This window comes from Falco biarmicus, chromosome 15, assembly GCF_023638135.1.
Source record: "Falco biarmicus isolate bFalBia1 chromosome 15, bFalBia1.pri, whole genome shotgun sequence".
NCBI lineage: Eukaryota > Metazoa > Chordata > Aves > Falconiformes > Falconidae > Falco > Falco biarmicus.
In genome coordinates, this window is record NC_079302.1 from 22766280 (window position 1) to 22790189 (window position 23910).

General features: G+C 46.6%; 1 protein-coding gene across 7 annotated transcripts in view; it reads left to right on the forward strand.

Moving 5' to 3' along the window:
- NLRC5 (NLR family CARD domain containing 5) overlaps window positions 1-23910 on the forward strand; it is a 51736-nt gene that overhangs the window by 22015 nt on the left and 5811 nt on the right. For 6 of the 7 annotated variants that reach the window (XM_056360236.1, XM_056360237.1, XM_056360239.1 and 3 more), the window contains 30 exons: window positions 312-389; window positions 1118-1201; window positions 2229-2309; window positions 3543-3632; window positions 3754-3801; window positions 4362-4436; window positions 5490-5573; window positions 6371-6454; window positions 7354-7443; window positions 7546-7608; window positions 8675-8758; window positions 9237-9320; window positions 9953-10042; window positions 10992-11057; window positions 11558-11641; window positions 11718-11801; window positions 12423-12509; window positions 12964-13044; window positions 13555-13638; window positions 14017-14100; window positions 14753-14836; window positions 15498-15581; window positions 15674-15757; window positions 16460-16543; window positions 17475-17558; window positions 18414-18497; window positions 19412-19495; window positions 20476-20559; window positions 20727-20810; window positions 23358-23441. In XM_056360236.1, coding sequence (XP_056216211.1) covers window positions 312-389; window positions 1118-1201; window positions 2229-2309; window positions 3543-3632; window positions 3754-3801; window positions 4362-4436; window positions 5490-5573; window positions 6371-6454; window positions 7354-7443; window positions 7546-7608; window positions 8675-8758; window positions 9237-9320; window positions 9953-10042; window positions 10992-11057; window positions 11558-11641; window positions 11718-11801; window positions 12423-12509; window positions 12964-13044; window positions 13555-13638; window positions 14017-14100; window positions 14753-14836; window positions 15498-15581; window positions 15674-15757; window positions 16460-16543; window positions 17475-17558; window positions 18414-18497; window positions 19412-19495; window positions 20476-20559; window positions 20727-20810; window positions 23358-23441 — 2445 coding nt within the window. The remainder of the gene's footprint in view (window positions 1-311; window positions 390-1117; window positions 1202-2228; window positions 2310-3542; window positions 3633-3753; window positions 3802-4361; window positions 4437-5489; window positions 5574-6370; window positions 6455-7353; window positions 7444-7545; window positions 7609-8674; window positions 8759-9236; window positions 9321-9952; window positions 10043-10991; window positions 11058-11557; window positions 11642-11717; window positions 11802-12422; window positions 12510-12963; window positions 13045-13554; window positions 13639-14016; window positions 14101-14752; window positions 14837-15497; window positions 15582-15673; window positions 15758-16459; window positions 16544-17474; window positions 17559-18413; window positions 18498-19411; window positions 19496-20475; window positions 20560-20726; window positions 20811-23357; window positions 23442-23910) is intronic. The other variant, XM_056360240.1, reaches the window with a different exon arrangement.

The following is a 23910-nucleotide window of genomic DNA, read 5'->3' on the forward strand; positions in this document are numbered from 1 at the left end:
AGCTATTTTAGAATTTGGATGTTCCATTTATTTATGAAGTCATTTTTTTTTACACAGATGTGGACTCTTCACAAAACGTGTTTAGGCAAAAGCTGAATTCTCCATCAAACTGTAGGTTAGATGGGAAAACTGCCTTTTCCCCTTCTCCCCAGTTGCCTGCATGCTCAAGTATTTGGCTAACCACTGAAAGAAAGAAGAGTTTGCTATTGGCAAGATACAGGTGTGGGCTAGAGCCAGGATAGCCCCAGGAACCTGCCAAATTGCTAAAGCAATGAAGTGTTTTACCCTTGTCTGGTTTTTTGGTCACTTAGGGAAGAGCCTGTGTTGTCTGCTGATGGCCAGCGATATGGAGAGGAGAACCAGATGCCTACTACCTCCCCCAAAATAAGGTACCATGGCAATTTTCATTGTATTTCACACACATCCTATCTCTGGATCCTATAGCTGATGTAACCTGCATCTCCAGGTTTGAATAGTGACTCACAAGAGAGCTGGTAAAGGTCCCTTCAGTCAGTCGTTCATCACTGTGTTCACATTCCCAGCTTGCAGCTCTAGGAGCTCTGTGGTTAGCATCTGTGGTCTTCTACAGGAGTGAAAATAGGTTGTGGTTTGTGTATCTCAGCCACAGAACTGGCATGGTGATTGTACAGTTACTGCTACATCAGCTCCCATCATGTGGGAGCTGGCGGTGACAGACCTTGTGATGCTGGGGGGGGTTCTCTACTGATACTTGGAGGAATGCATCCTGAGCTGGACCTCTGTTCAGATGCATGTCAGATCTTGCTCTTACTCCAGCACAGAGTCCACCTGTCTGTTTTGTAGGCTGCAGTGAAGAAGGAAGAAGTGTGTAAACCCTGCTAACCAGGACCTTGGGGCTCTGGTCCTTTGTTGTGTCTCAAGTTTACTTTGTCTTTTTATTCTCTGTTTGCAGGCAAGAGCTGAAAGTACAGGTTATCAGTTGTTGCAGATGAAAACCAAAGAAAAGCAAGATATTTTAAGGGGTTTTTTAATTTAATTATTGTCTTTTCATTTCTTCTCTGTTTTTCTGAAGGATTGAAGTTTACAATCTTGTTTGCAGTCCTTCAGACCTGGCCTACTGATTTCTCTTTCCCTCTAGGCTGACAGACAGTCATTTTCAAGCCAGTGACCTGGAGAAGTTGTGTGCAGTCCTGAAAGAATGTAGCAGCATCTCTGAGCTGGAGTAAGTCCTTCTTAACTCTTATAGTCTCTATCTGCAGTTCTTTGGGATGTGGAAGAAATGCCACTCGTTTGTTCTGCAATGTTATACGGAGAACAGGGTAGAGATGTAGCCTTCTGAAAGGCGTAGCTTCACATGGGCTAATATCCTTTGCCAAGGAGACATACGGTTCTAGTGCTCTTTTAGGGCAAAGGTTACAGGACATAAAGTCTAGAGAGGCACTGTTTGATCGCTTCGCCTGACTTCAGGTATTACAAAAGCTGTAAAACCTCGTCCTGCCATTTTTGTCTTTGGGTCATTTGGCAGCAAAGCTGCAGAGGCTGAGGAATCCCATCCAAATCAAGGGTGCGAGCCTGCGTTTTTGCTGGTGACCCCACATATGGTGTACAAGGACCAAAGCGCTTTCTTCTGTTAGCGCTGCGTGCGGGGAGACATTCTGTTTGCTAACACCAAGAGGTGAGCAGGCCGAGCCCAGATGGAAAGGCTAGCCAACACCCCCCCGGCATCTAGGTTTTGAGGACAGAACATGGGCCAGCACTAGCATGTAGTATATGGACCACCACCTGAGGGCTGGCTATTCCTTAGGCCTGGCAGCCTGTGGAAAGGTTTTTAGGCTTTGCTCTTCTTAAGCAATCGTGTTCCTTGATCTCACGTGGGCCACAGCCCCCTGCAGTCCTTAGGCTCTAATATCAGAGCCTAATATCCTTTTCCAAGACTAACCCGTGGCTCCTCCGTAGGGCCTGTCCAGGTTGATAATTTCTGAGATTAATTCTGCATTAAAAGGCGCTGTCAGTCCAGGGGAGTCTCTTGGTGGACACGAGAAAAGGATGAGCCTTGACCTAAGTTTTTGGCTGTCTTGCAACGGTTAATTCCAGCCTCTGGCTTTAGTCTTCAGTGGTGAAGGGCAGTGTGTGTGTTGTTTTGATTAGGGTGCCCATGTTCTGCTTTCAGAGCTCTTGTTACAAAGAGCTGATTGTGCCTATTGGCTTTTTTTTTCTATTAAAATTAAATGCCTTTCTTTCAATCCTAGCCTATCACGTAATCATCTGGGAGATGAAGGTTTGCAGATGTTACAGTTCCTCCCAGATCTGAAAATGTTAAGTTCTCTCAAGTGAGTAGCTCCTGTTTCTCCTTACTCGTGGATGTTTTTTTATGGGAGTATTGATTGTGGAAGCACAGTCCACATTTGGGAAGGGCTCTTCAGAATCGAGTGCAGTTATATTCAGTATCTATTAAGGGTAGATCCCCACCTCTAGTCCAGAACAGCTTGACTCCACTTGAAGCTTGATTCAGATCAGTGCCCGAGAGCTTCTGTACTCAGTCCTCCATGAAGGAGACGGGAGTTCTGGTGTGCAGCCGTGGCACCTGGTTTCTAAAACAGGCTGAGTTCTTTAGCAAGCCACTGAATTTTTCCTTTCCTGGTTCCTCAACACGAGGGAGAGCAGTCCTTCCTCTCCTGAGGTGGGCACCTTTGGATGATAAACGCTGGGGAGCTCCAGTTTCAGCAGCAGAGCCTGCATTCAGCTGCAGTGGTGGTTATGTTTATCTGCGTGTTTTCCCTGACATTCCCATTGCAAGTGCACTGGACAGAACTGTGGCTTAAGGAGTATAGCACCATTCTGCTTTATTGAAAGAGATATTTATTGTTCCTGTTTGGTTAATTGAACTGTTCTCAAGCCAAGACCATTCCAGTTACTAAGAGTCTACACCCTCTTGTCATGTCAGTGCAATGAAACACGCTGCTGTTACTTCTCTGTTTTTTTTTTTTCCCAGCGTCAAGCACACTGCCCATGGTCACACTAGATACTGTGATAGACCCAACAGACCTGACCATGATCTTAATTAGCGTGGGTTTGTACTGCCATGACTGCAGTTACAGCTAAAGAGTTGTTTTCGCTTTTCATTGGTGTCTTGAAATACAAGGAATTCCATTTAACCATAAGAAAAACTTGTGTGGGAAGGAAGCTCCATCACTGGAACAGATTGCCCAGAGAGTTTGTGGTTTCTCCATCTTTGGAGATGGTAAAAACCCAGCTGGACACTGTCCTGGGTGGTCTGCTCTAGCCTAACCCTCCTCTAAACAAGGGAGTTTAAACAGATAATCTCCAGAGGTCCATTCCAGCCTCGTTATTCTGTGATTCTGTGAACCCTAAAAGTGAGTGACAAATTTTAAAATATACTGGGGTGAGTTGTGTTTGCAAAACTGTAGCTGGAAACACAGGCAGAAGGTGGCAAAGAAGCAGTCTCTGAGAGTGTTGCACAGCGATGGCTGTTATCAGGTGGTGCAGTGTAAATTGCTAGTAGTTTTGCTTGCAGCAGCTGATTTCATCTCTTCTTCCTGTAGGCTTAATGACAACCAGATCTCCCTGAACTCTGTGTTTTTCTTAGCACAGTCCTTATCTACACTGGAACACGTTAAAACAATGAACTTCAGGTATGACTCATACTTTTCCTATTTGTTTGCTATTTAAAACCTCAAAGTGTGGTTTTTGAGGAGTGATACAGGAGTGTGTGTCTTCAAACTCCACCCTAAATATGCTCTTCTCTGGTTACAGCTTAGGACACACACAAGTGGTTCATCTAACCTTTTGGGAAAGAATCAGGTAAAATCATACCCGCTCATCTGTCTAAGCCTTCCAGAATCCTCCTTATGAAATCTTAAACAGGTGGTGATGTGTCAGTCCCTGAGGTGTGCCAATTAAAGAGCCATTTGGCTCCAAACTCCAGCCAGGGTGGTGGAAGCAGGGTGAGCTGTTTCGTGGTCTAGTGGAAGGTGTTCCTGCTCATGGTAGGGGGTTTGGAACTAGGTGATCTTTAAGGTCGCTTCCAAACCAAACCATTCTATGATTCTGTGATTGATTCTTAGGGGTAATTGATTGACAGAAGCTTGCGGGTATGGAGCAGACAGCAGTATTCAACTGCTGACTGGAGCCGAGTGCTGAGGGGGTGCAGAACTCTCTGGAGGCTGGAAGAGAGATGATAAGGCTCTTTTTATTTCTGGAGATGATGTATACCTAATTCTGGCAGGTAGTGAGAAAAGACAGACTGGAGCATGAGGCCATTGCCACCACCTCACCCTGTTCCCCAGCTGCAGTGCTGGGAGTCAGCTACGTGGGGGCAATAGCATCAGCACAACTCACGGGGTAAACCGTTCTTTCCGCAGGGGCAGAAGTACCAGCAGATGGAGAAGTAGCTTCCCGGCATATCCCAAACATGACGCAAAAGGACAGTGCTTTTGGTATGGCACCCCCAGCTTCCTTTTGTCACCCAGGAGCATAGGGAGAGATGGCTGAGGGGTCTATATCTGTGGCATAACGTGTGGAACAGACCCATTGCTCCAACTGTGTCTCCTCAGAGAGCCGTCTTTTGCCTTGCCTGCCTTTGGCGGCAGGCTTGGCTCTCCTGGAAAGCAGATGTTCCTTTCTTCTGCTTGTATCCCATCATGACTGATTCCACATGAGGCACTTCTGGAAAAGGTGCATCGTTAATATATCTCTCTTCCATCCTCTTCCCTGCTGAAACTGGTGAGGGAGGCCAGTCCCTTCCAGTTACAAGGGAGAAGGTCTTGGGTGGTGTAATTTGGCAAAGCCTTGAAGAGATTGGGCCAGCTGGTGTCAACCCAGGCCAATAGGCGTTTGTACTTCGAGGTCACTGGAGGGGCACAATGATATGCCAGAGGTGGCTGGGTGAATAATACACCCTTATGGGATAGAGTTGGGATGTCCACTGCTATAAGCATATATGGGGAAATAGAGCATCTTTTGCTTGGCTAGGCTCAAGGGGATTGTCTGGCTTTCCTGCAGAGGAAGTTTCTACCTGTAAATCATGAGATACAGATCTGGCTGGCTAGTACATTCATCCCATGGAGACCTGCCAGCTTGTCAGCCAGAAAGGTTTCTGTGTTTTCCTTGTTAGAGAAGGACATAGAAGGCACCATTCCCGGCCTTGCTCTGGGAAAGCTGAGACACTGCTGAGCAGGGAGAGATGCTGTCCAGTCTCTGAGACAATTTGAGTACCAATGATGCGGCTCTAGGGAGGCAACACCCAAAGTGGTGTGGTATTTTGGTGGTGGACTGGCCCTCTTGAATCAGCTCAGAGCTGGTGAAATCATCTGGTTGTCACAGGTTTTGACTTCTCAGTCCTAGACTGTGGGTAGCAAAATATATATAGTGGAAGTGAGGGGGTTGTTATGGGCCTTCTCCTAGGATGGGAAGCTCTAGGATATGAAGGAGGTGTTGCCAAACCGTGGTCGTGGGAAATGTTTAGTTCCTGAGTGCTTTGTTTGCTTCAGTCTCAGGGATTGCAGAGTGAGTCCGGAGGACATGACCAGGCTGTGCCAGATACTGGCTCAATATCCGCAGCTGACAGAAATTGAGTAAGTGTTGTGCACTTGGCAACCCTGCCTGCCTGTCTGTGTCCCCAGCCTGCAGGTACAGTCGGTGTTCAGGCTAGCAGCTAGTGTAAATTGGCTCTCCTCTAGCCTCCCAGAAATCCCCACAAAACTTCATCCAGATGCTTATACAAACCCACCCCTTCAACTGCCCTCTCTGTTTGGTTTGGCCTCTCCTAAGTCCTACCATGTCTGTGTTTAAACACCTCAGAACACGTATGTGTTCTTATAGTCTTCCTCAATCATGTGGCTAGACACAAGTGTTGTCACCAGTTCCTCGAGACCCCGGCTTGCAGTATAGCTGGAGCAAGAGCACCTGGCTGACTAAGCCATGAACCAAACTCCTGAAGAGCTGGTCACTCCAGACAGGAGCTGGGCACCAAGAAAATCAGAATAATACTAGTCAGAATAAAAAATGAGTAATAACAAATAAAAATAATGTAATCTTTTTTTTTTGCCACGCCATGCCATGCATGCCATACCCTTGGCGCATGCATGAAATGCATCAGTAGCATCATTTTATAAATTTACAGTAATGGAAAAGTAAGACTTTTAAAACTGGAATGTTAATTGGCTGTAGGATGTAGAGAAACATGGAGATCAACCTGTAAGGTCTTAAATCTTGCTCAACTTTCAGGGCATTTCTAGACATGCCCTTTCTCAGAATTTGCCCATAGCACCACCATGCACGTGTGTGTGTGCATGTCCATGTAGATTTTATAGAAATATGTACAAAGTGTCCCAGTTTTTTCTTGGAATTTGTTTCCTTCCATGTTTTACAGTCTGTGTGGAAATTCATTGAGTGACCAGAGCATTGAGAAATTACTGAGATTCCTGCCATACCTCTGCCATCTGAAATTACTGAGGTAATGTTTGTGGTCCCTGCTTTGATTGCTGACATGAAACATTGGTTTGGAGAGTGCTAATACCACAGCATATTTTAAGAGCATTAATTAGTAATTGTAGATTAACACGCTGGGCAAAGAAAATGCAGAAACTCACACCCATTCATGTCTTGCTTCTAGAACCAAGGCAACACTGAACCTTTTTTCCTTTATGATCTATAGAGTGGGAAAAAAGGGACAGGAGGAGAAACACCCACCCTAGAAGGAGCATCCTGGGTAATCCTCACTGAGCAGGTCCCATGGAACATGTCTTCCAGCATCCATAACAGATGTAGGACTTGCTGGTTGACACACCGTGACAGCACACCACCTGTTTGTGTGGTCAGCATCTCATAGCTCTGCCCCTGCGTGGATCTGGCATCTGGCCACACTTGACACCAAGTGTTTCCTGGCAGCATATCAGCCATGTAGGCTGGGGATTTAGGCTAGAGAGGTGCTGTAAGGGACTAGGGCACTCCCACCACATGGACAAAAAGCCCAGAAGGAGCTTGACCATCTTTTACAAGATGCAGCATGGAGGAGCTGCAGTGTTTGGAGAGACCAGATTTACTCACTCAGGAGGTTGCTTCCAGTCTGGGGCATCTCTAGTCCAGTAGCCCTGAAGAGGAGTTGTTCAGTGTAAACCCTTGGTCTGTACTCCCTTTTTAGTCAAAGGAGATTAAAGTAGACTCTCCCTTAGTTCAAGGAACGCTGGGTGCCAATGCTCAAAACTTAGATCTTTGCTCACTGATCTTGAGTTAAACAGGGTGGGTTCAGCCTTTTGTATCTCAGAGTAAACAATGGGAAAATTGGGCCACGTGTGTCAGCACCTTTCTTCTTGGGAACTGATTTTGTTGTTCTTTCTTTCCCTTCCTTTTCAGTATTAGGAATAACATGTTTTCACCACATTGCACTGTTTTACTCATCAACTCCATCAACCTCTGTGAGCGAATCACAATAGTAGAAGTCCGGTAAGACAGACTGTTTGGAGCCCAGCTCGGCTTTAAAGGGTCTACAGAGCTTGTCATCCTTGAAGAGCATTGCTGAAGGACTGTCTTTTGTGTTTGCTTCAGGTCAAGTGAAAATGCTCTTTTGCATTTAGGAGCAAGCATGCAAAGCCGAAAGACATCCTGCAGGTACTGGCATACAGCATTTAATTATAGTTCACTTGTTTTGATTAGGTTTGAAACAGTAGTGCAGGTAGCCAGATCTCCTGTATGAAGAACTCATGGGCTGGTAGTCAAGGAGCTTGGGCTGGTAGCTGAAGCTCTGGGACTCAGTTCAGCTGCCTAAGTGCAACTCAGTACCATTTGGATGCATTGGGATGGCACAGTCCCGTGCCTTTCTTGAGTGGCTGCTGGACTACTCATGATCATCCTGAGTGGCACCAAATTCTGTTGCACAAGCAACTGAACTGAGCCCCAGCCACTGCATTTTCCAAAAGCGTGCCTCAAATTCTGGGTGATAATCTCCATATGGAGTACAAGTCTTATGAGGAGCAGCTGAGGGAACTGGGCTTGTTCAGCCTGGAGAAAAGGAGACTTTGGGGAGACCTTCTCACTCTCTACAACTACCTGAGAGGAGGTTGTAGTGAGGTGGGAGTTGGTCTCTTCTCCCAAATAACAAGTGATAGGACAAGAGGAAATGACCTCAAGTTGCACCAGGGGAGGTTTAGAGTTGACAAGCACAGGGCACAGGCTGCCCAGGGAAGTGGTTGAGTCACCACCCCTGGAGGCATTTAAAAGACATGTGACACTTAGGGATGTGGCTTAGTGGTGGACTTGACAGTGCCAGGTTAATGGTTGATTTGATGATCTTAAAGGTTCTTTTCAACCTAAATGATTCTATGATTCTATGATTGTATATGAGCACCAGTGTGATGTGTATACGTGTCTGCAGCTCTCTGGGAGTCATGGTTGCTGGGTGCCCCTGTAAAGACTGTAACATGTCTCCAGTTAGGCACCAAGGAGACGACAAAAAAATGAAAAGATCTGTTTCTCACTTATGAAGTGGGGTTTGTCATTACTAACCTCAGGGAGGTGTTTTGAGAAGTACCAAACACTGGCACAGCTAAGGGCATTCATCTCAGTGCATGCTGCACAGAGACTGGTCTGAAAATGCAACTGCTGATGGGCAGCTCTCGCTGCTCAGGCCGAGCCTGGTCGCCGGCGTGCTTTAACTCTCTTGCTGTCTCATATGTAGGCTGACGGACTGTGCCATCGGTCAAGGGCAGATAGATGAGCTCTGCAGAGTCCTGGAGCAGCGTGGGTGGCTGGCAGAAGTCGAGTAAGTGGGGTTTGGGTTGTTTCCATGACCTTGAACAGGAGTCACTGAGGGAGAGCTGGGTTGGGGTGGTTCGGCATCGCTTGGGGTTTCCCAGCCTGTCCGTGCATGTGTGTGTTCTTGTTCAGACTATTTAGAAACAAAATTGATTAGTAATCATACAGGTCCTTTATGTATATGTTTTTTAAGAAGGCTTGAGCTGGTGGGACAACTTCCTTGGGTTTTTCACTCTGTGGCTCTTTTGAGGCATTTGTTGCTTTGCCTGAGCTCTGAGCTTGTGTTCAGAGCTCTTCATTTGAGCTTGCTCTGGAGCTTATGCACGAGGTATTTTGTAGGGTAGCAGTTTGTTTTATACAGACCTATTGGCCAAGCTGGGATTTAAGTCCAGGAATTTTAGCTTATTTCTTCAAAGCTGCTCAGAGGAGCATTGCTGCTTAAAAGGCTGAGGTTTGGTTGGCCACCTTGTTCTTCTGCCTTTCAGTCTCTCCAGGAATCAGCTGGGAGATGAGGGCCTGAGGTGCTTCTTGGACCACTTGCATCAAGTGCCTGTTACCTGCTCCCTCAAGTAAGAAAATATACCATGAATCTGACATGCCCTAGCAGAAAGGTGTTCACACAATCCCTGCTGAAGCTTGTTGTCAGGCTTCTTGCCCACTCCTGCCTTGGGAGGTAAGGTCTGAGTGATCCTTGAGCACAGCTCAAGACCTCCAGGCCAGGGTGACTCAGGGTCTGATCCAAAACCTGCTGAAGTAACTAAAAGTCTTCCTTTTGGCATCAGCAGGAGATAACGAGGCCCAGAGTGGGGTAGCGTGACAGAAGTTGGCCCAGTCCCCCAAGTTTTCCGTTCATCACTTTTCTGTGTATGTTGTCCTCTTTGAATAACCGAAGGGCCATAGGTGCTGTGAGCTTAGCTGTGCCCTATGTCAGCCTCTCCCCTTCCCTTTCTGGGGGGGAAGCAACTGCTCCAGCAGGTAGCTGCCTCTGCAGTGCCAGAGGCCAGTTGCACTTGCTGTGTCACCCAAGCTGTCAGTGCTGTGCCTTGGAGGGGTTTGGTGCATTTAGCGCAGCCAAAGGGGCCCAGCACCCCACAAACTGCTCTGCCTTTGATGCCAGCTTGAATTCTGCCTCTGTGGCTGAGGAGCCTGGGGACAACCCTGAGTCTTAACACCTGAAAAACCTTCCTTCTCTTCTGTGCAGTCTCAGCCATAATAGGATTTCTCAGGATGGAGTTCTGCATCTCATAAATGCCTTTGCCACATCTGGAAATACCAGTGAAGTTCAAGTCAGGTGTGTGTTTCCCCTAAGTAATTTCTGATTATTCACTGCATGTTTTCCTCTTAATTATCAAAAGATTTTGATCTTCAGGTAATAATGACAAGGGCCATATTTTCATATAAGTGCATGCAAAGCTTATGTTCATGTCTGTTTCTACTGGCCAAATGTAGCTGCCAAGGAGGAAGCAAACAGAAGCGTTACTCCATGGGCCAAGTTATTTCTGTGTACAGACACAGGTATTCAGCTGTAGTAATTGTTGTCACGTATATATCTGTAAGTGAACCTCTTTGAGGCAAAAATCAGTGTTTGTTTTCTGAAAGTGTGGTCCCTGATTCACATCAATATATTGAGATTTCAGAGTGAGTCTGTTGAAAACAATTTCTGATGTTCTTTACTTGGATTTGTGTCTTTTATCTCCTTTCCTCTCTGGCAAAAATAGCCCATGGCTCCTGGGCTTGTTGCACTGGCATGAACTGCTTTTTCTCACAGATTCAATTCACAAGGCTGGGCCGCACTGCACATCTGCCCTTATCAATGTTTATGTTCATGTAGACCAGCTGGTCTGTCATGAATCAAATTTAGCCAGGTCATTTCCATTCATTCCTGCAGTTACATGTGAGTGCTGAATCTTTTGGCTGGGCTATTTTAGAGCAGATCCGTCTCCTGTTTTAGCTCTCCGCATGGCTTGGCAGAGAGTGCAGGGACAGGAGGAGGCAGACAAAAGCAGATCAGATCAGGATTGCTTCTCCAACCACCGGTGCTGCTTTATGCTAATTTAGCATTAGCAAAACCTTATTGAAGCATTTTCCTGGGCTGGTAGGGGGAGGTGAGCTGGGTCAAGTACCTGTGTCACTGCTGCACTGTGTTGCTTGTGCAATTTGATGTCTCATTAAGTTCTGAGCACCGGGAGAAATAGTTTGAATTTCCCTCCAGATCTTACACTTGTGTCTTCTCTGTGCAGTTTGTGCTCCAAAGCAACTTTAATCATCAAGTTGACAAGCAGAGATGACCCAAGAAAGATTTTGAGGTAACAGTACAGATTTTTTTTGTATATTTTCTTTGACAAAGTCCATGTCCTTTTTCTAGGGATAAGGCAGACAAAACCTCTTGTAGTCCCTAGCTCCTGATGTGGTGGTATTTTACACGAATAGATGATACATTTCCTTTGATTCACATTTTGAGAAGAGCTTTCTCACATCACAGAGGATCCCACATCCCTTTTCTCTCACTGATCCCACACTGACTGTTCCTCACTTTGGAACCTGTACATGAGCTCACAGTCCCTGTCACAAGACAGGGTGCCACAAAAAGCCGCACCATTAGCATACACACATGCTGTATCAGAAAATCTCAACAGATGCTTTTGAAGTGTTGCCACAATCTTTTTTGAAAGCCGTGCAAGGCATTTGTTTTGCTGCAATCCTGCTTTCTCGGTGGGGAAAGGTGGTGATGCCTGAGATTTCTGGGTCAGAAAGCCTGAACTGTTTGTAAGGAACTAAGACTGTTCTCTCTCTTGCATCCTTTCAGACTCGCAGAGTGCAACTTTCAGCCAGAGCATTTGGAAAAGTTGTGCTTGCTCCTGGAAAAGTGCACTGGTCTGACAGAGTACATGTAAGTTAGTGGCTGCTTGGACCCATTTGAGTGGGCTCATTAGTAAGCCTTTCATTACAATGACCTTTGGTTCTAGATCCTCAAATAACAACGTGACAGTCCAAGCTGCAGAAAGGCTTTTGCTTTCACTGAGGAAAAATCTGCATCCTCTGAAAATCAGGTACTGTGTTACTGTGCTGTTTTAGATACTGATGTGGGGCTGGTCTGATCACCTAGGATCTCCTTTCATCAAAACCAAAAGTGAACTGTGCTTCTTCCAAAGATAGGTAGCACTGGCCTGAGAAATCCCCATGGATGACTCTGAGTTATTGGTATTTTGGCTTTATCTCCTTGATTCCTACTAAGCATCATGTAAAGCTGTGGCCATAAACTGTGCTGTCTCTGTAGACCTCTACCTGCCTTTACAAAGAAGGTTGCTAGTTCTGGGGAACACATTCCTACTGTGTCCTCACCCGAGGTCTTGCCAGAGCATCCCACAGTTTGCCTGGGTAACAAATTCTTTGCTTCTCCCAGAATGTGTTGCATTAGAGCACAAAGGGCAGGCTCCCTCTTATTGCTGTCAGTGGTAGGTGGGCAGAAGGGAAGCTGATGCTGGTGTCCTCTGCAGGGAAGCTGCTTCTTTGTTTGTTCCCAGTTTGCATCCTGTTTCCTATGTAGACATTATTGTGATGAGCAAAGCAGCTTTTCCATGAATATTAGAGTGCTGTGCCCTCAGCTTGCAGAGGCAGAGATGGATCTGTGCTTGTGAGTAAAGCAGAGCTGCCTGTATTCTGCTTTGCAGCATAGAAGAGCCATGGGTGTGTGAAGAAAGTGTCATGAACCTTCTTGAGCTGGCTGTGCAGGCCTGTGGAAACATTACTGAGATCACGTAAGTAGCACCTCAAGTTCTGGTATCTTTCAGATATTTTCTTTTAGCTCGATACTTTAAAGGGAATGCTATTCAAGCCAGCACTTTAACTCGATCTTCTGTTCTTTATTCACTGTCTCCAGTGCATTTGTAAGCCATTAGCCAGCTTGCAGCAAGTTTGACCCGAATGTCTGGCACAGAGAAGTGATTAGGTGTGTGGTTGCACACTTCTGAAGGTTTAGTGGAAGGGAGACCATGTTCCTGGTCTCCCTTGGGAGAAAGGGATGCCCAGACTAGGTTGGCTTTGGAACTGGTTTAAACATTGCAAACCTCTTCAGAGATGGTTGGTTAGGATTTGTGCACCAGCATAGTCCTGCCCCATCCAGTCCTCCTGATTTTTCTTATGAAAAATGGCATTTGCTCTCCCTCAAGAGTTCACAGGCTTATGATGTTTTCTGGTGCTCCGCCTTTCCAGGATATGTAAAGATAAAACCCTCTTCCAGCTAGGCGTAAGGTTCCCACACTGCCCGGAGAAGGTGGAATCAGTCGTTAGCAGGTGAGAAAGTGACTATTTGTCATGATTTTCTGCTTGTTCTGAAACTGGCCGTGGGGTGAAAAATATCTTGAGTGTCTGGGGCTCTGGTCTCCATAGGTTCAGTCTCTGAGTGCCTCTGTGCCCCACATGTGGAAGGAACCTTATTCACGTGCATGTGTCTTTCAGGCCACCCTTCTTCAGGCCTATACTGGACCTGCATGAGGTAAAAAATCTACCAGCCTCCCCCACAGGACCAGGAGCACTCAGGAGATATGAACGTGTACAGGGAGAACAGCATTAGTGTCTTATTCCCTTTGTGTGGCTGAAGAAGGCAGCAGCTGGTTTGTGCAGTTGGTGAAGGGTTGTTCTCTACACTGGACTCTGTGGTGTAGGTGGAACATGGCAGGAGACCCCAGGGTGGGCATTTGCAAAGCTGTGATCTGTTCCTAACCCTGGCCCTAAGGGGCACCAGATGCTGCAGCGACCATCTGCTGGTAACTGGCAGTTGTGTTGTGTATTTGTATCCTGCAGATTGAATCTGTACGAGCCAGAAATCAAGCACGCTTGCTTCTACCGAAGAGTTTGCGAAAAATGTGCTCAGCTTCAGGAATTGAGGTGAGTTGCCAGGCATTGTAGAGGATTTTTTGGGGAGGGGAGTAGCTTGTCCTTGTGTTTGCAAGAGAGCACACAGCAGGACAGGGCAAGGTCCCAGTCCCTGCAGTCTGGGTCCCCTACTTAGAGTGTTTGGATGGAAAATAGAAAAGACACATAGACCTAGTGGCTTCCTGGGCTATCCTTTGAAGGCATCTAAATCTCTCCCCTGCGCCCAGATAACCCATACTCTCTTATCGTGACTGGGAGGTCCCATAGGACCTTGCCAAGTATCAATGTTGTGACACTTCTTTGATGTCCCAGTACTGGTGTGCTTTAGTTGTGGGCTTGGTACAAACCTTTAGTCATCAGTGGACATAACCCAGGTCTGTTTTCTTGCAGATGGTCTCATGTTGAGCTCCACAACGATGAAGCAGAAATGCTAGTCAGGATTTTGCTACCTCTTCCAGAGCTGAAGAGGTTTGGGTATGTCCCCGTCTATGGTCCTTTCCACATCTTTATCGTTTGCTCCGCTCTGTGCCTCACCCCGATCCTCTCTGAAACACGCTGTCTGGAATATGGCCGTGAGCTCTGTGACCTCTCCTGAGCTGTGTCTATGTTGCAAACTCAACAGCTCTCTACAATTCACGCTAAAAGTGGTTGTAGGGGCACCATTGTGCATGTCTAGAGGTTTTTTCCTCTCCCCTTTTTTGGAGTGAAAGCAATTTGAGACTGAGACCTTGGCTGTTGCTTACATTGTAGGTAGCTTTATGCCACCCTGCTGTGTAAGAGGGCTTCTCCCGGTGTTGAATAGCATTTGGTGCTTTTCACAGCCCTCTTAACGGCCTGTAAGCGAGAGGCAGGCTTAGAAAGGGCATCTCTGCTGAGAAATGCTGAGGGATGGCTGGCCTAGGCAGAGACTGTGCTGCTTGGTTCAGGTACATGTGAACATTTCTGAACTACCTAGTCCTCATAGTCCTGTACATGGGAGGTGTGGAAATATCTTCAAACTTACTGGTCCCCGATGCCTGTGCTGGCTGGGGTTTGGGATGGGGCAGCTGGCCTGTCAGTCAAGTAAACTCCTCTTTCTCAGTGTGCTGAGACCGGACCTTCTTACTTGACCCTTGCTGTTTTGCAGGCTGACCTCTAGCAGCATTACACCAACTGGAATTGATTACTTGATCATGGGCTTGCAGAACTGCCAGGCCATTGAAGAGCTCAAGTGAGTGTAGTGTTATTGAACTGTCCAGAGTCTGCCGGGTCCTTCTAGAAGCTTTACTTAAACTGCAGCCTCTCTTCTGCCTGTACTGTGAACAGATGTAGTTTTGCTGGTGGCTGGAGGACTTCAGAGAGGAAAGAAGAAACAATTCCTTTTTGTTTGCAGTGAACAATGAGTGAGAGAGATAAAGGGAGATCAGTAGTCTGGCAGGGAGTGTCCAGTGGAAAAATCAAGTGTTTTGGTAGTGTTTTTTGCATGGATTTTGTCCCAGCTTGGAGGCAGTGTTTCCTGTGCAGCAGTCCCAAAGCCAGCATTTCAGTCCTGGAGGGTGATCTGGTGGCCTGCACACAGGTGGCTTTTCCAGGCACCTACATCCTTCTGTTATGAAGTGCCTCTGGACCATGTGTGTCATTGTTGTGAGAGCTTTGCCATCTTGTGGTCACAGTGGCACCTTGCTCCATGCAGGGCTGGGTTCCTGCTCCAGAGGTTTGGGATTCTCTTGGTATTTTATCAGGATCCAAACATGCTGAGTAGAATTACATTAGAGAGCAAAACTGATAACTATTCACAGGGACTAGAATACACTCCCACTTCTCTTCCACCCTTGTTCTGCTCTCCTCTGCCCGTGGGTAGTTAGTTGTTCCTGTGTTATTTCATCTTTTAGCCTGGGCTACATGAAACTCAGCAGTGCTGCCATTTCTAAGCTTGCGCTGGGACTTCATGGAATGCCATTTCTGAAAAAGCTTATGTAAGTATGTGACTGCAGCTTGCCTCTAGCCTGGGTTGTGATACTGAATAACAGGAGCTTAATGTTCATTTTCCTGGTGATGTTGTTTCCAGCTTGAACCATAACAGTATTGGTGATGATGGCTGCTCCAGACTCACAGAAGCTTTGAGGAATATGCACTACATGGAGGAAATCAAGTAAGTTCCTTCTTTCTTGCAGACTTTCACCAGCAGAGAGGTGACCACTAGTGCCAACATTTGGAGAGACCCCAATGTGCTTATATACAATGTTGTAACAAAAGCAGGGAGGTTGCAGGATACTTGTGTATAAGGTACCTTAGGCTCAAGGAAATCAGAACTCGATGTTCAGAAGAGGAGAATTTGGTCTAACCCCACTCTATGCAGTCACGTAGAAAATGGATTAAACAGCCTCTGGGTTTAAATCTCTGGAATCTCAAATCCAAAACAGGGCCAGAGGCCCCCTTCTTTCCTGGGAAAGCCTCAGACCCAGCACTTCCCCACTCTGAAAAGATCTGAATCCTGAGTCAACCCCAGGCTCGCTTTGCCTTTTTTTCCTCTTTCTCCAGCCAGATGCTGTCCATTCTCCACTGTAGTAATTTGGAAAATAATAACCACCTGTTGCCTGTCTTGGTGTTCTGGCTGAAGTAATTGCCCATCCATTTACAAGATCCACTGATTTTGATTGTTCTTTGCAATTTTTTTATAATGCCTCATTAACAGCTATTAGTATTTCACGAGATAGTTGAAAGAAGCAGCGATTTGATTCTGCTGCCAAGATGAGAGGTGTCATCCAGCAGATGGGAGATACTATAGAAGATCTTGTACTTTGTCTGGCACTTAGCATTTTCCTTTACAACAGCCTGCCTTTCTTCTTTAAAGTTTAAGCCACAACAAGATTGGAGATCCAGGCCTGATAAATCTAGCTGCTGTCTTGATGGAAAAGCAAAACCTGAAGAGAGTCGAGTGAGTCCCTCTGTTTTGTTTGCAGCATTTCAGTTATGGCCCCAGTTGGTGAGGACCCCTGTGTGGGAAGCCCTGTGCTGCCTTCATTTATACAACATCCTGCCTTCCAGTGTTTTCTATGTCGCGAAACCCTGATTCAAAATTTACTGAACCAATGGAAGGTGTTCCCTCCTCTGCCACCCCCACCTACATCTGGGACTGGCAATGACGACTTCTGCCAGGGCAAAGAGTGAAGGTTATGGCCATGTCCTCATGCAGTCACCCCCAGAGACAGCGGTGGGCATGTGCCAGCTGTCAGTAGCTGTTTGAATGGAGAGGTCTCTGGCTCAGTTGTGTCCTGGAAAGTAAATCTGCAAGCTTGTGGGGAAATCATACACATCTCATATCCACACAGTGCCTTTCCTCGGGCTGTGTAGGGTTCCCACTGTGGCGGCACCCAGCATTGCTACACTGCTTTCTTTTACTAGCAGAAGTAGAGGTGAAATTGAGAATTTGTCAAAGCAAGGATGCAGTCTTTAGACAAGGCTGTCTCTCGGAGACATGGATTCAAACTGTCCTTTCTCCAAGGGAACAGAAATCAGAGCATCCAGGCTGTTTGTTAGGCTCAACTCTGGGGTATGCTTTGTAATTTTTTGAAATTAAATGACTCGAACAAGGAAAGGAACTTCCCAGTTGTGTCTGGGAGAGGGGAAACTTCTCCTTTCCCCCAGTACCTGCAGGGACAGGAGTGACAGCACTTGACAAAACCACACTACAAATCCCTGGGTCGTTTTCCAGACACCTGTGCCTCTGGACACACCATTGCAGCCCCATGCAGTCCGTCACTGCAGTGACCCAAGTCTCCCATCACACCAAGCAAATAGGGTAATATCTTAACCTGGCACATTCTGGTTCTTGTTCAGTCACTGAGAATCTTTCATGCTTATTTTAGCCTTTCAGGGAACAGTCCTAGTCCTGCTGGAGGGAAAAAGCTGATGGAAGCTTTTGCCTATTGCAAACACATCGAGGAGTTACTGTAAGTGTGTCATTTCCAATGTCCTTTCAGGAAGCTGGGCAAAAATCAAGGCACAGAAACTAAATCTAATATGGCTCCAGTAAAGCCACGATCAGTTTTACCACTGATTCTTATGAGAGCAGGGTAACCCCTCACAGCTACATGGGATAGGAATGTGTGGTGCTGGATGTGGGACACTTAGGGATTAGATGTTCACTGGAATCTCTCAGAGATTCCCCAGAACCGTACAGACCGCATCAGTAGGGAAGAACTGAACCTGCAGTTTCATGGCAGTGTCATGGGCACAGGGGCTGCGCAGTGCCTGTGTTGCTGAAGAAATCACCATTGATCTATATAGCTGCAAAAACGAAGGGAAGATCACAGATAGAGGCTTTACTCGGCCAGATGTATAATCAGTCATTCCATTCCAGACCACTTCATAGAACGTACGTGCCCTGCCGTATTAAATAAATAAAATTTGAAAAACAACAAATGAGAAAAAGTTACAGTTAAAATCTGGAGCTGTTCATTTAACCTTCAGGTTACAGTGTACTGGACTAAGGGAACATATTTAAAAATGCAGTTTCAGTTTAATCCCAGCTCAGGACAATTCAGTCAGAAAGGGACATCAGCATGCTCCTGAGAAGTACAAGTTAGTTTTACTTCCATGTTTAACTTCTGCTGCAGGATTACAAAACCTTGTTTTCTTTCCTCCCACCCTCAGTGTCCTTTGAATCATGGACATGAGCTCCTTTCAGCATAGTCCCGTGCACGTGTGGGTGAGGAATGGGGGTCCTGTACACGTGTGGGTGACACAGGTGAGGAATGAGGCTCTGTAGTTCATTGCCAATAATACTTTATTTCTACTTCTTCCAGACTATCAAGGAATGGTTTTGGAGACGGGACGGTAATGAAACTTGCCCTCTGTCTGCCTCATATGACCAACCTGAAGATTCTGCAGTAAGTGTCATCTTCTGCCCCAGGAAAGCTGGATATTCTGGGAATATGTGGAATGGTTGAAAGAAGGCATGGGGAAAAGCATAGACTGCAGTAGTGCACTGGTCTCTTGTTTAGACATTATTTTAAGTGTCTCAGGATTGGGAAGCCCTCCGCAATTACTCTGCTGCATCAAGTCACATTAACTATTCTTGCATAATCTCTGGCAGCATTAACTTTAGAGATGAACCAGGTATTGTATAATTGTAAAATAATTGTAAAATAACCCTTAAAACTGGTTTTGAGTTTGTTAGCTTCTGATGCCTCTGGCTGTCCTCTCATTCTTGAGTAATGTAAGCATAAATATGAGCACCTTTTGTGGTCCCTCACTGTTTTGTGCAAGCACCTCTGATTCTTTTTTCCCCATGAACTCAGTGGTGTTATATTTTTAAACCTTTTATGGGAGTCTTTCCAGGGGTCTACAATGTAGGTCTTTCTCATACTGTTTTACAGTAGCAAAGCAAGAAATTGGTGAGCTAGAAGAGCTCGTTGAGCTCAGTTAGCCTGGTGGTGTGTTTTGCAGCCTGTGCCTAAGGTATTGGTGGTACTATGCAGCCTTTGCTTTTCAACGACTGGCTGACTGTGCTCCTTCCTTGTGAGCATGGGCAAATTCACTGAACTTACATGTCCTTAGGGCCAAGCGCAGCTGACAGCAACAGGAGCTATGTGATGTGCTGGCCATGTTGCTGGCCCCCCACTGTTGCCTCCCTGTTTTCCAGGCCCCTTTGTTTAGACTAATCCACAAGGTTCCCAGGTTATTACTAGCACTGGGCACTGGTTCAAAAGAAGTAGCAGTTATCTTCTTGGCAAGTTAAATGGAGCTTTTGTTACAGCTTCATTCTAAAATAATCTTCCAATGCTTATGTTTCTTTTGTTAGTTTGCAGAACAATAACATTGGGCCAGCAGGAGGGATGGAGCTGGCCAGAGCCCTGGTGGCATGTGGGTTGCTTGAAGAGATAAGGTAAGGCCATGGCAGGTGCGCTTGGGACGGTGCCAGATATGTGGACTGGTAACTCTGCGGGTGGAAATCATTTCAGCTCAGAGGCCTGAGGCTGTCCTGTAGGCTCTTCCCATGCTCAGGGTGACTCTGCAGAGGGCGATCCCTCCACCCATCCTAGACACCTTCCCTAGGATGAGAGGAGATGCTCTCTGAAGGTCACTGCTGCACCCAGCCTGCAGAGCAGCTTAAGTCACTTTAGATGTTCAACCTTGTCTGCCAGTGCTGTTTGCTGGGCTTACCTTTGAACTGCTGTATGCAGCAACCTGGGGGGTGATAGAATTCCTGACTGTGGAACTGGAAGGGTGGAGGCAATGTGAACTAACTCTTCCTGCTGCATCCTTGATGCCACCATTCTTTGTTACATGTTTATTGTTAAATAACAAGTTGGATTAGGGTGTTGGTAATTCAGGTGTGAGGTATGTCAGAGTAAGAGAGGTATTGCCATGGATTGCGTTTGCTGGTAGATGAGAACAGAGCAGCACACCCTGGTAAAGGCTGGAAGGCAGTTACTGCTGCCCACTGAGTCTTTGAGACCCATGTCCTCTTCCCACTCTTCCTTATCGTCATTTCCTCTCAAGTCACACCAGTCATTGACTCCAGTATAATTTCTTATTTCCAGTTTCATGTGCAATACACGATGTGCTGCAGGTCTGTTCATCTTAGCCACTGGTATAACCCTATGTTACCATCTGTAGGCAATTCACTGCTGAAGGGACTTATATTGTGAGTTAGAGCAGGGCTGTTCCCATTTTACCAAGCAGGGAACTGACCCTGGGTTGCCACGTGCCAATCTGGCTTGTCCCTACTGTCCAGAGTCCTCACTTAGTCTGGGTACTAGTTATTGTCTTGCTAATTCACATAGTTACATCTCGGTGTTGGCTTTTCTTTGACTGTACCTGCTTTTTATGTGGCCACTCAAAGTTTTCCCATTACTCTTGCAGTTTATCAGAAAATGACCTTGGGGAAGGAAGCATCCATGCCCTGTCCAAGGGGCTGCCATGCTTTGAACACCTCCGGAGGATTGAGTGAGTACCAGGGCACCGAAGGCTGCTGGGCAGAGCATGGCTGGCTTTGTTCGTAGCATTGCCAGGGCGGGAGGGCAGCAGACAGTGCTGGTGCTGGTGCTCTATTTCCCACCAGTTCTGATATCAGCACATTGTGCCCTCTGTTTTTTCTCTCCTCTCTGCTTCAGTCTGAAACTCTGTGGAATCACGGATGATGCTTCAAAATCACTTTCTCACGGCTTCCAACAGTGCCCTTCTGTGGAGGAGATAATGTGAGTGTGGGATGGATGAGGACACCCTTCGACACACGTGTCACTCTTGCTTTAATGTCTGCTCCTATTTTCAACTGCACTAGGCTTGTGATCCTGCTAAAAACTTACTGATACTTACCACTAAGTACTTTTTAGTGATAAATCTAATAGTAATTTACCAACTGATGAAATTCACTGCCAAAAGTTTCCTTGTATAACTAACAACTTACTGGAAGCTGAATGTGAAGAGCTGAACAGAATATGGGGGGAAACACTCATCTTCAAATTCTGCCTGTTATCTTTGGTCTTTTAGCATCTGCTTTGCAAGGCAGGGCAATTCCCCATCTTGTTCTCCATGGTCCAGGTCTTATCTCCATTTTTTTAAAAAGGTGGCCACAGCTGGCTCTCAGGGAAGGGCAGGAGCTTCTCTGTGCGATTGTAGAGGCTGAATTTCGAGCTTGAGGCAAAGTGAATTCAGCCTGTAGCCGAACAGGGTGGACCGCCAGCTGCAATCTTGCTCTCCACACTGGAATAAAGGGGGTTGCTCTGATGCTTGGATGTTTAACATGTTTTCAATAAGAAGCATAGGTGGGCTAACTACATTCTGACATGTTCATCTGCCCAAGAGAACCCCAGCAAAGAGTCTGCTGGGAACCTGCTCAAGCTCATGTTGGTTTAAAAGCAAATTGCTCTCGTGCAATTTGCCCCATTGCACTAGAGGTACCTTAAATTTAATTCTAGTACACAGGATCCCTCAGGGTCAGTAGTGGTCTGTGGAGTGGCTGGAAGACAATGGACATATTATGAGCAATCCAGACCAAGTAACTTTGTTGTAATAGCAGGCCAGAGCTGTAACAGGCTGCAGGTGTTGTGAAGGACATATGCAAGGCCAAGGGAGAGAAAGAAACTGTGTATTTGCAGAGAGATAAGAGAGTTGGACAGAAAGATGAGAAAAAGCAGGATGCCTGCACAAGGGGGGAGCAGCGTGTGGGCACCACACCGGGACCAATCGTAGGGGAGATGGAAGCGTGTGAACAAGTAGTTTAACCTGTCACCTTTTACATAACAAAGCCTGCGTTGAGTGTGTATTTTTAGCTGGGGATATAAATTGGTGTGAGCCTATTAATAGCATCTGTAGAGTATAAATTGCTGTGTATCCCTTAATGAAGTGGCACTAACTTGATCACATTGGTCGTCTAAGTTGTGTCCAAGCCTTCTGTGTCAACAGTGGTCTCATCAATCCTGAGCTGCCAGTAGCTTTAATGCAGGCTAACAGTGACTGAGGTGCTGGCAGGGCACCGACCTCCTAGGCTGACATCACTCTTCTATCAGGATGCCAATCTACAAGACCTAGGCTCTCTAGGCATCTCTGCTGTGGCCAGCTGGGTGGCACTTGATGGTCATGCTGCTCTTATGTGCCTCAGTTCTGCGAAGTCCTCATGGATGGCTTGAGTAAAATGATCCATGGGTTATAAGCCCACCAGACTTCCCTGTCCCTACCCCAGAAGGTATTTGTGTGGGAAGAACAGATTCTTAGGGCTCAGGGCATTAGGTCAAAGCCAGGATTTTATTGCCAGACCCAGGAGAGGTATGGCAATAATCCAGTGAGTAATGGGATGAGTAAAGCAAGATTCAGTGCATAGGTGTGTTGCTTGCAGCATGGCCCTAAGACGAGTTAACCAGGTAGGTGCTACTCCTTCATTACTAACAGATAGGCAGATTCTCCTGTAATAGTGGTGTAAGGAGGGATCTTGTCGTGTCCATGGAGGCACAAGTGAGTTCTGTCATTGGGAAATCTGAGTGACATGGTGAGCTATGTGCAGATACCCATGAACTCCCAGAACAGGCTGTGAACTTGTTTGGTGGAAAGCCCCAGTTCTTGAGCTGGATCCTGTCCTACCTTTGTTTTGGCTCCCACATGCCATACAGAAATTCTGGAGTTCCCCAGTCTTGCATAGAGGAATGGCCCCAGGGTCATTCAGCCGAGTGAAGCACTGACTGGTACTGTGTTAGGTTTCTGTTTTCCAGGTGAGAGGGAAAAGGCCAGGCTGTTCAGCCATAGCAAAGAAAGGATCTGAAGAATTTTCTCACTTGCTAAACATCAGAAAGTGAAAACTCTAGCCTTTCAAGAGCCCTGCAAGCTATCCTTCCAAAGAGCTCAGAGTCAAAAGGCACCTTTAAGAGCAGATCTGAGAGGCACCTTAGCTGTAGCAGCAACACCATCAGCACAAGGAGGAGTTGCCCTGGGATAAAGCTGTGTGCTCAGCATTCACTTCCATCTTTTGCATCTCATTCCCTCGGCCTGCAGGACTCCAGAGATAACTACAGTCCTCAGGCTCTGTGGTGACACTCCCTGATGCTTTACCATGCATGGAAATACATGGTGAAACTGAGGAAACTCCTCAAAATTACACTTGTAAAGCAGGGGAATATTTACCTTCCATGATAAGGGGGTGATAGGCTCTTGTTAACAGGCTAATCTATGGAGGGTGGTGGTATCACAATGCTGCTGTTGTTTCCCTTGTGATTATCGAGTGACTCACAGTTGGGATTTCTTGTCTGGTTTAGACTGTCTTGGAACGCCCTTGGAGACGGAGGAGCCCAAGAGCTGGCCAGTGCTCTTCCAGGGATGGAAAAGCTGAAGATGTTAGAGTGAGTACAGCCCTGAGAGAAACCCCAGGAAGGCTTGTTTTTCTGTCATTGAGCCTTCAGCCACCGGACTTCTGAAAAGTGGGCGTACATTAGGAACAACAGACAGACAGGCTTCTGCAGTTTAACTTCTTAGCCTGCTCCATGCACCGAGGGCCAGTCTTGCTTGGGTGATACCCAGGCATTAAAGTAGCACTTGTTTTATTTAAGGTGCTTGCAGCATAGGTATCTAAGCAGAAGCTAGTCTGTGAGGCCGCCTGGTTGAGGTAGGGAAGACAAACTAGTATTTCTAGAACATGACTTGTTGTCACCTCATGACCGCCGCTGCGCAGCTTCCTGCAAGCTTTTATGTCTCTTCAGTGTCTGGGATGATCTAGGTGGGTACTGTGCTCAGAGAGCCTTCCTTTGTGAAAACCTGCAGCAGGGCAAGCGGTCCGTCCCCAGGACATGCTGGGTGTTCAGCCACAGGAGC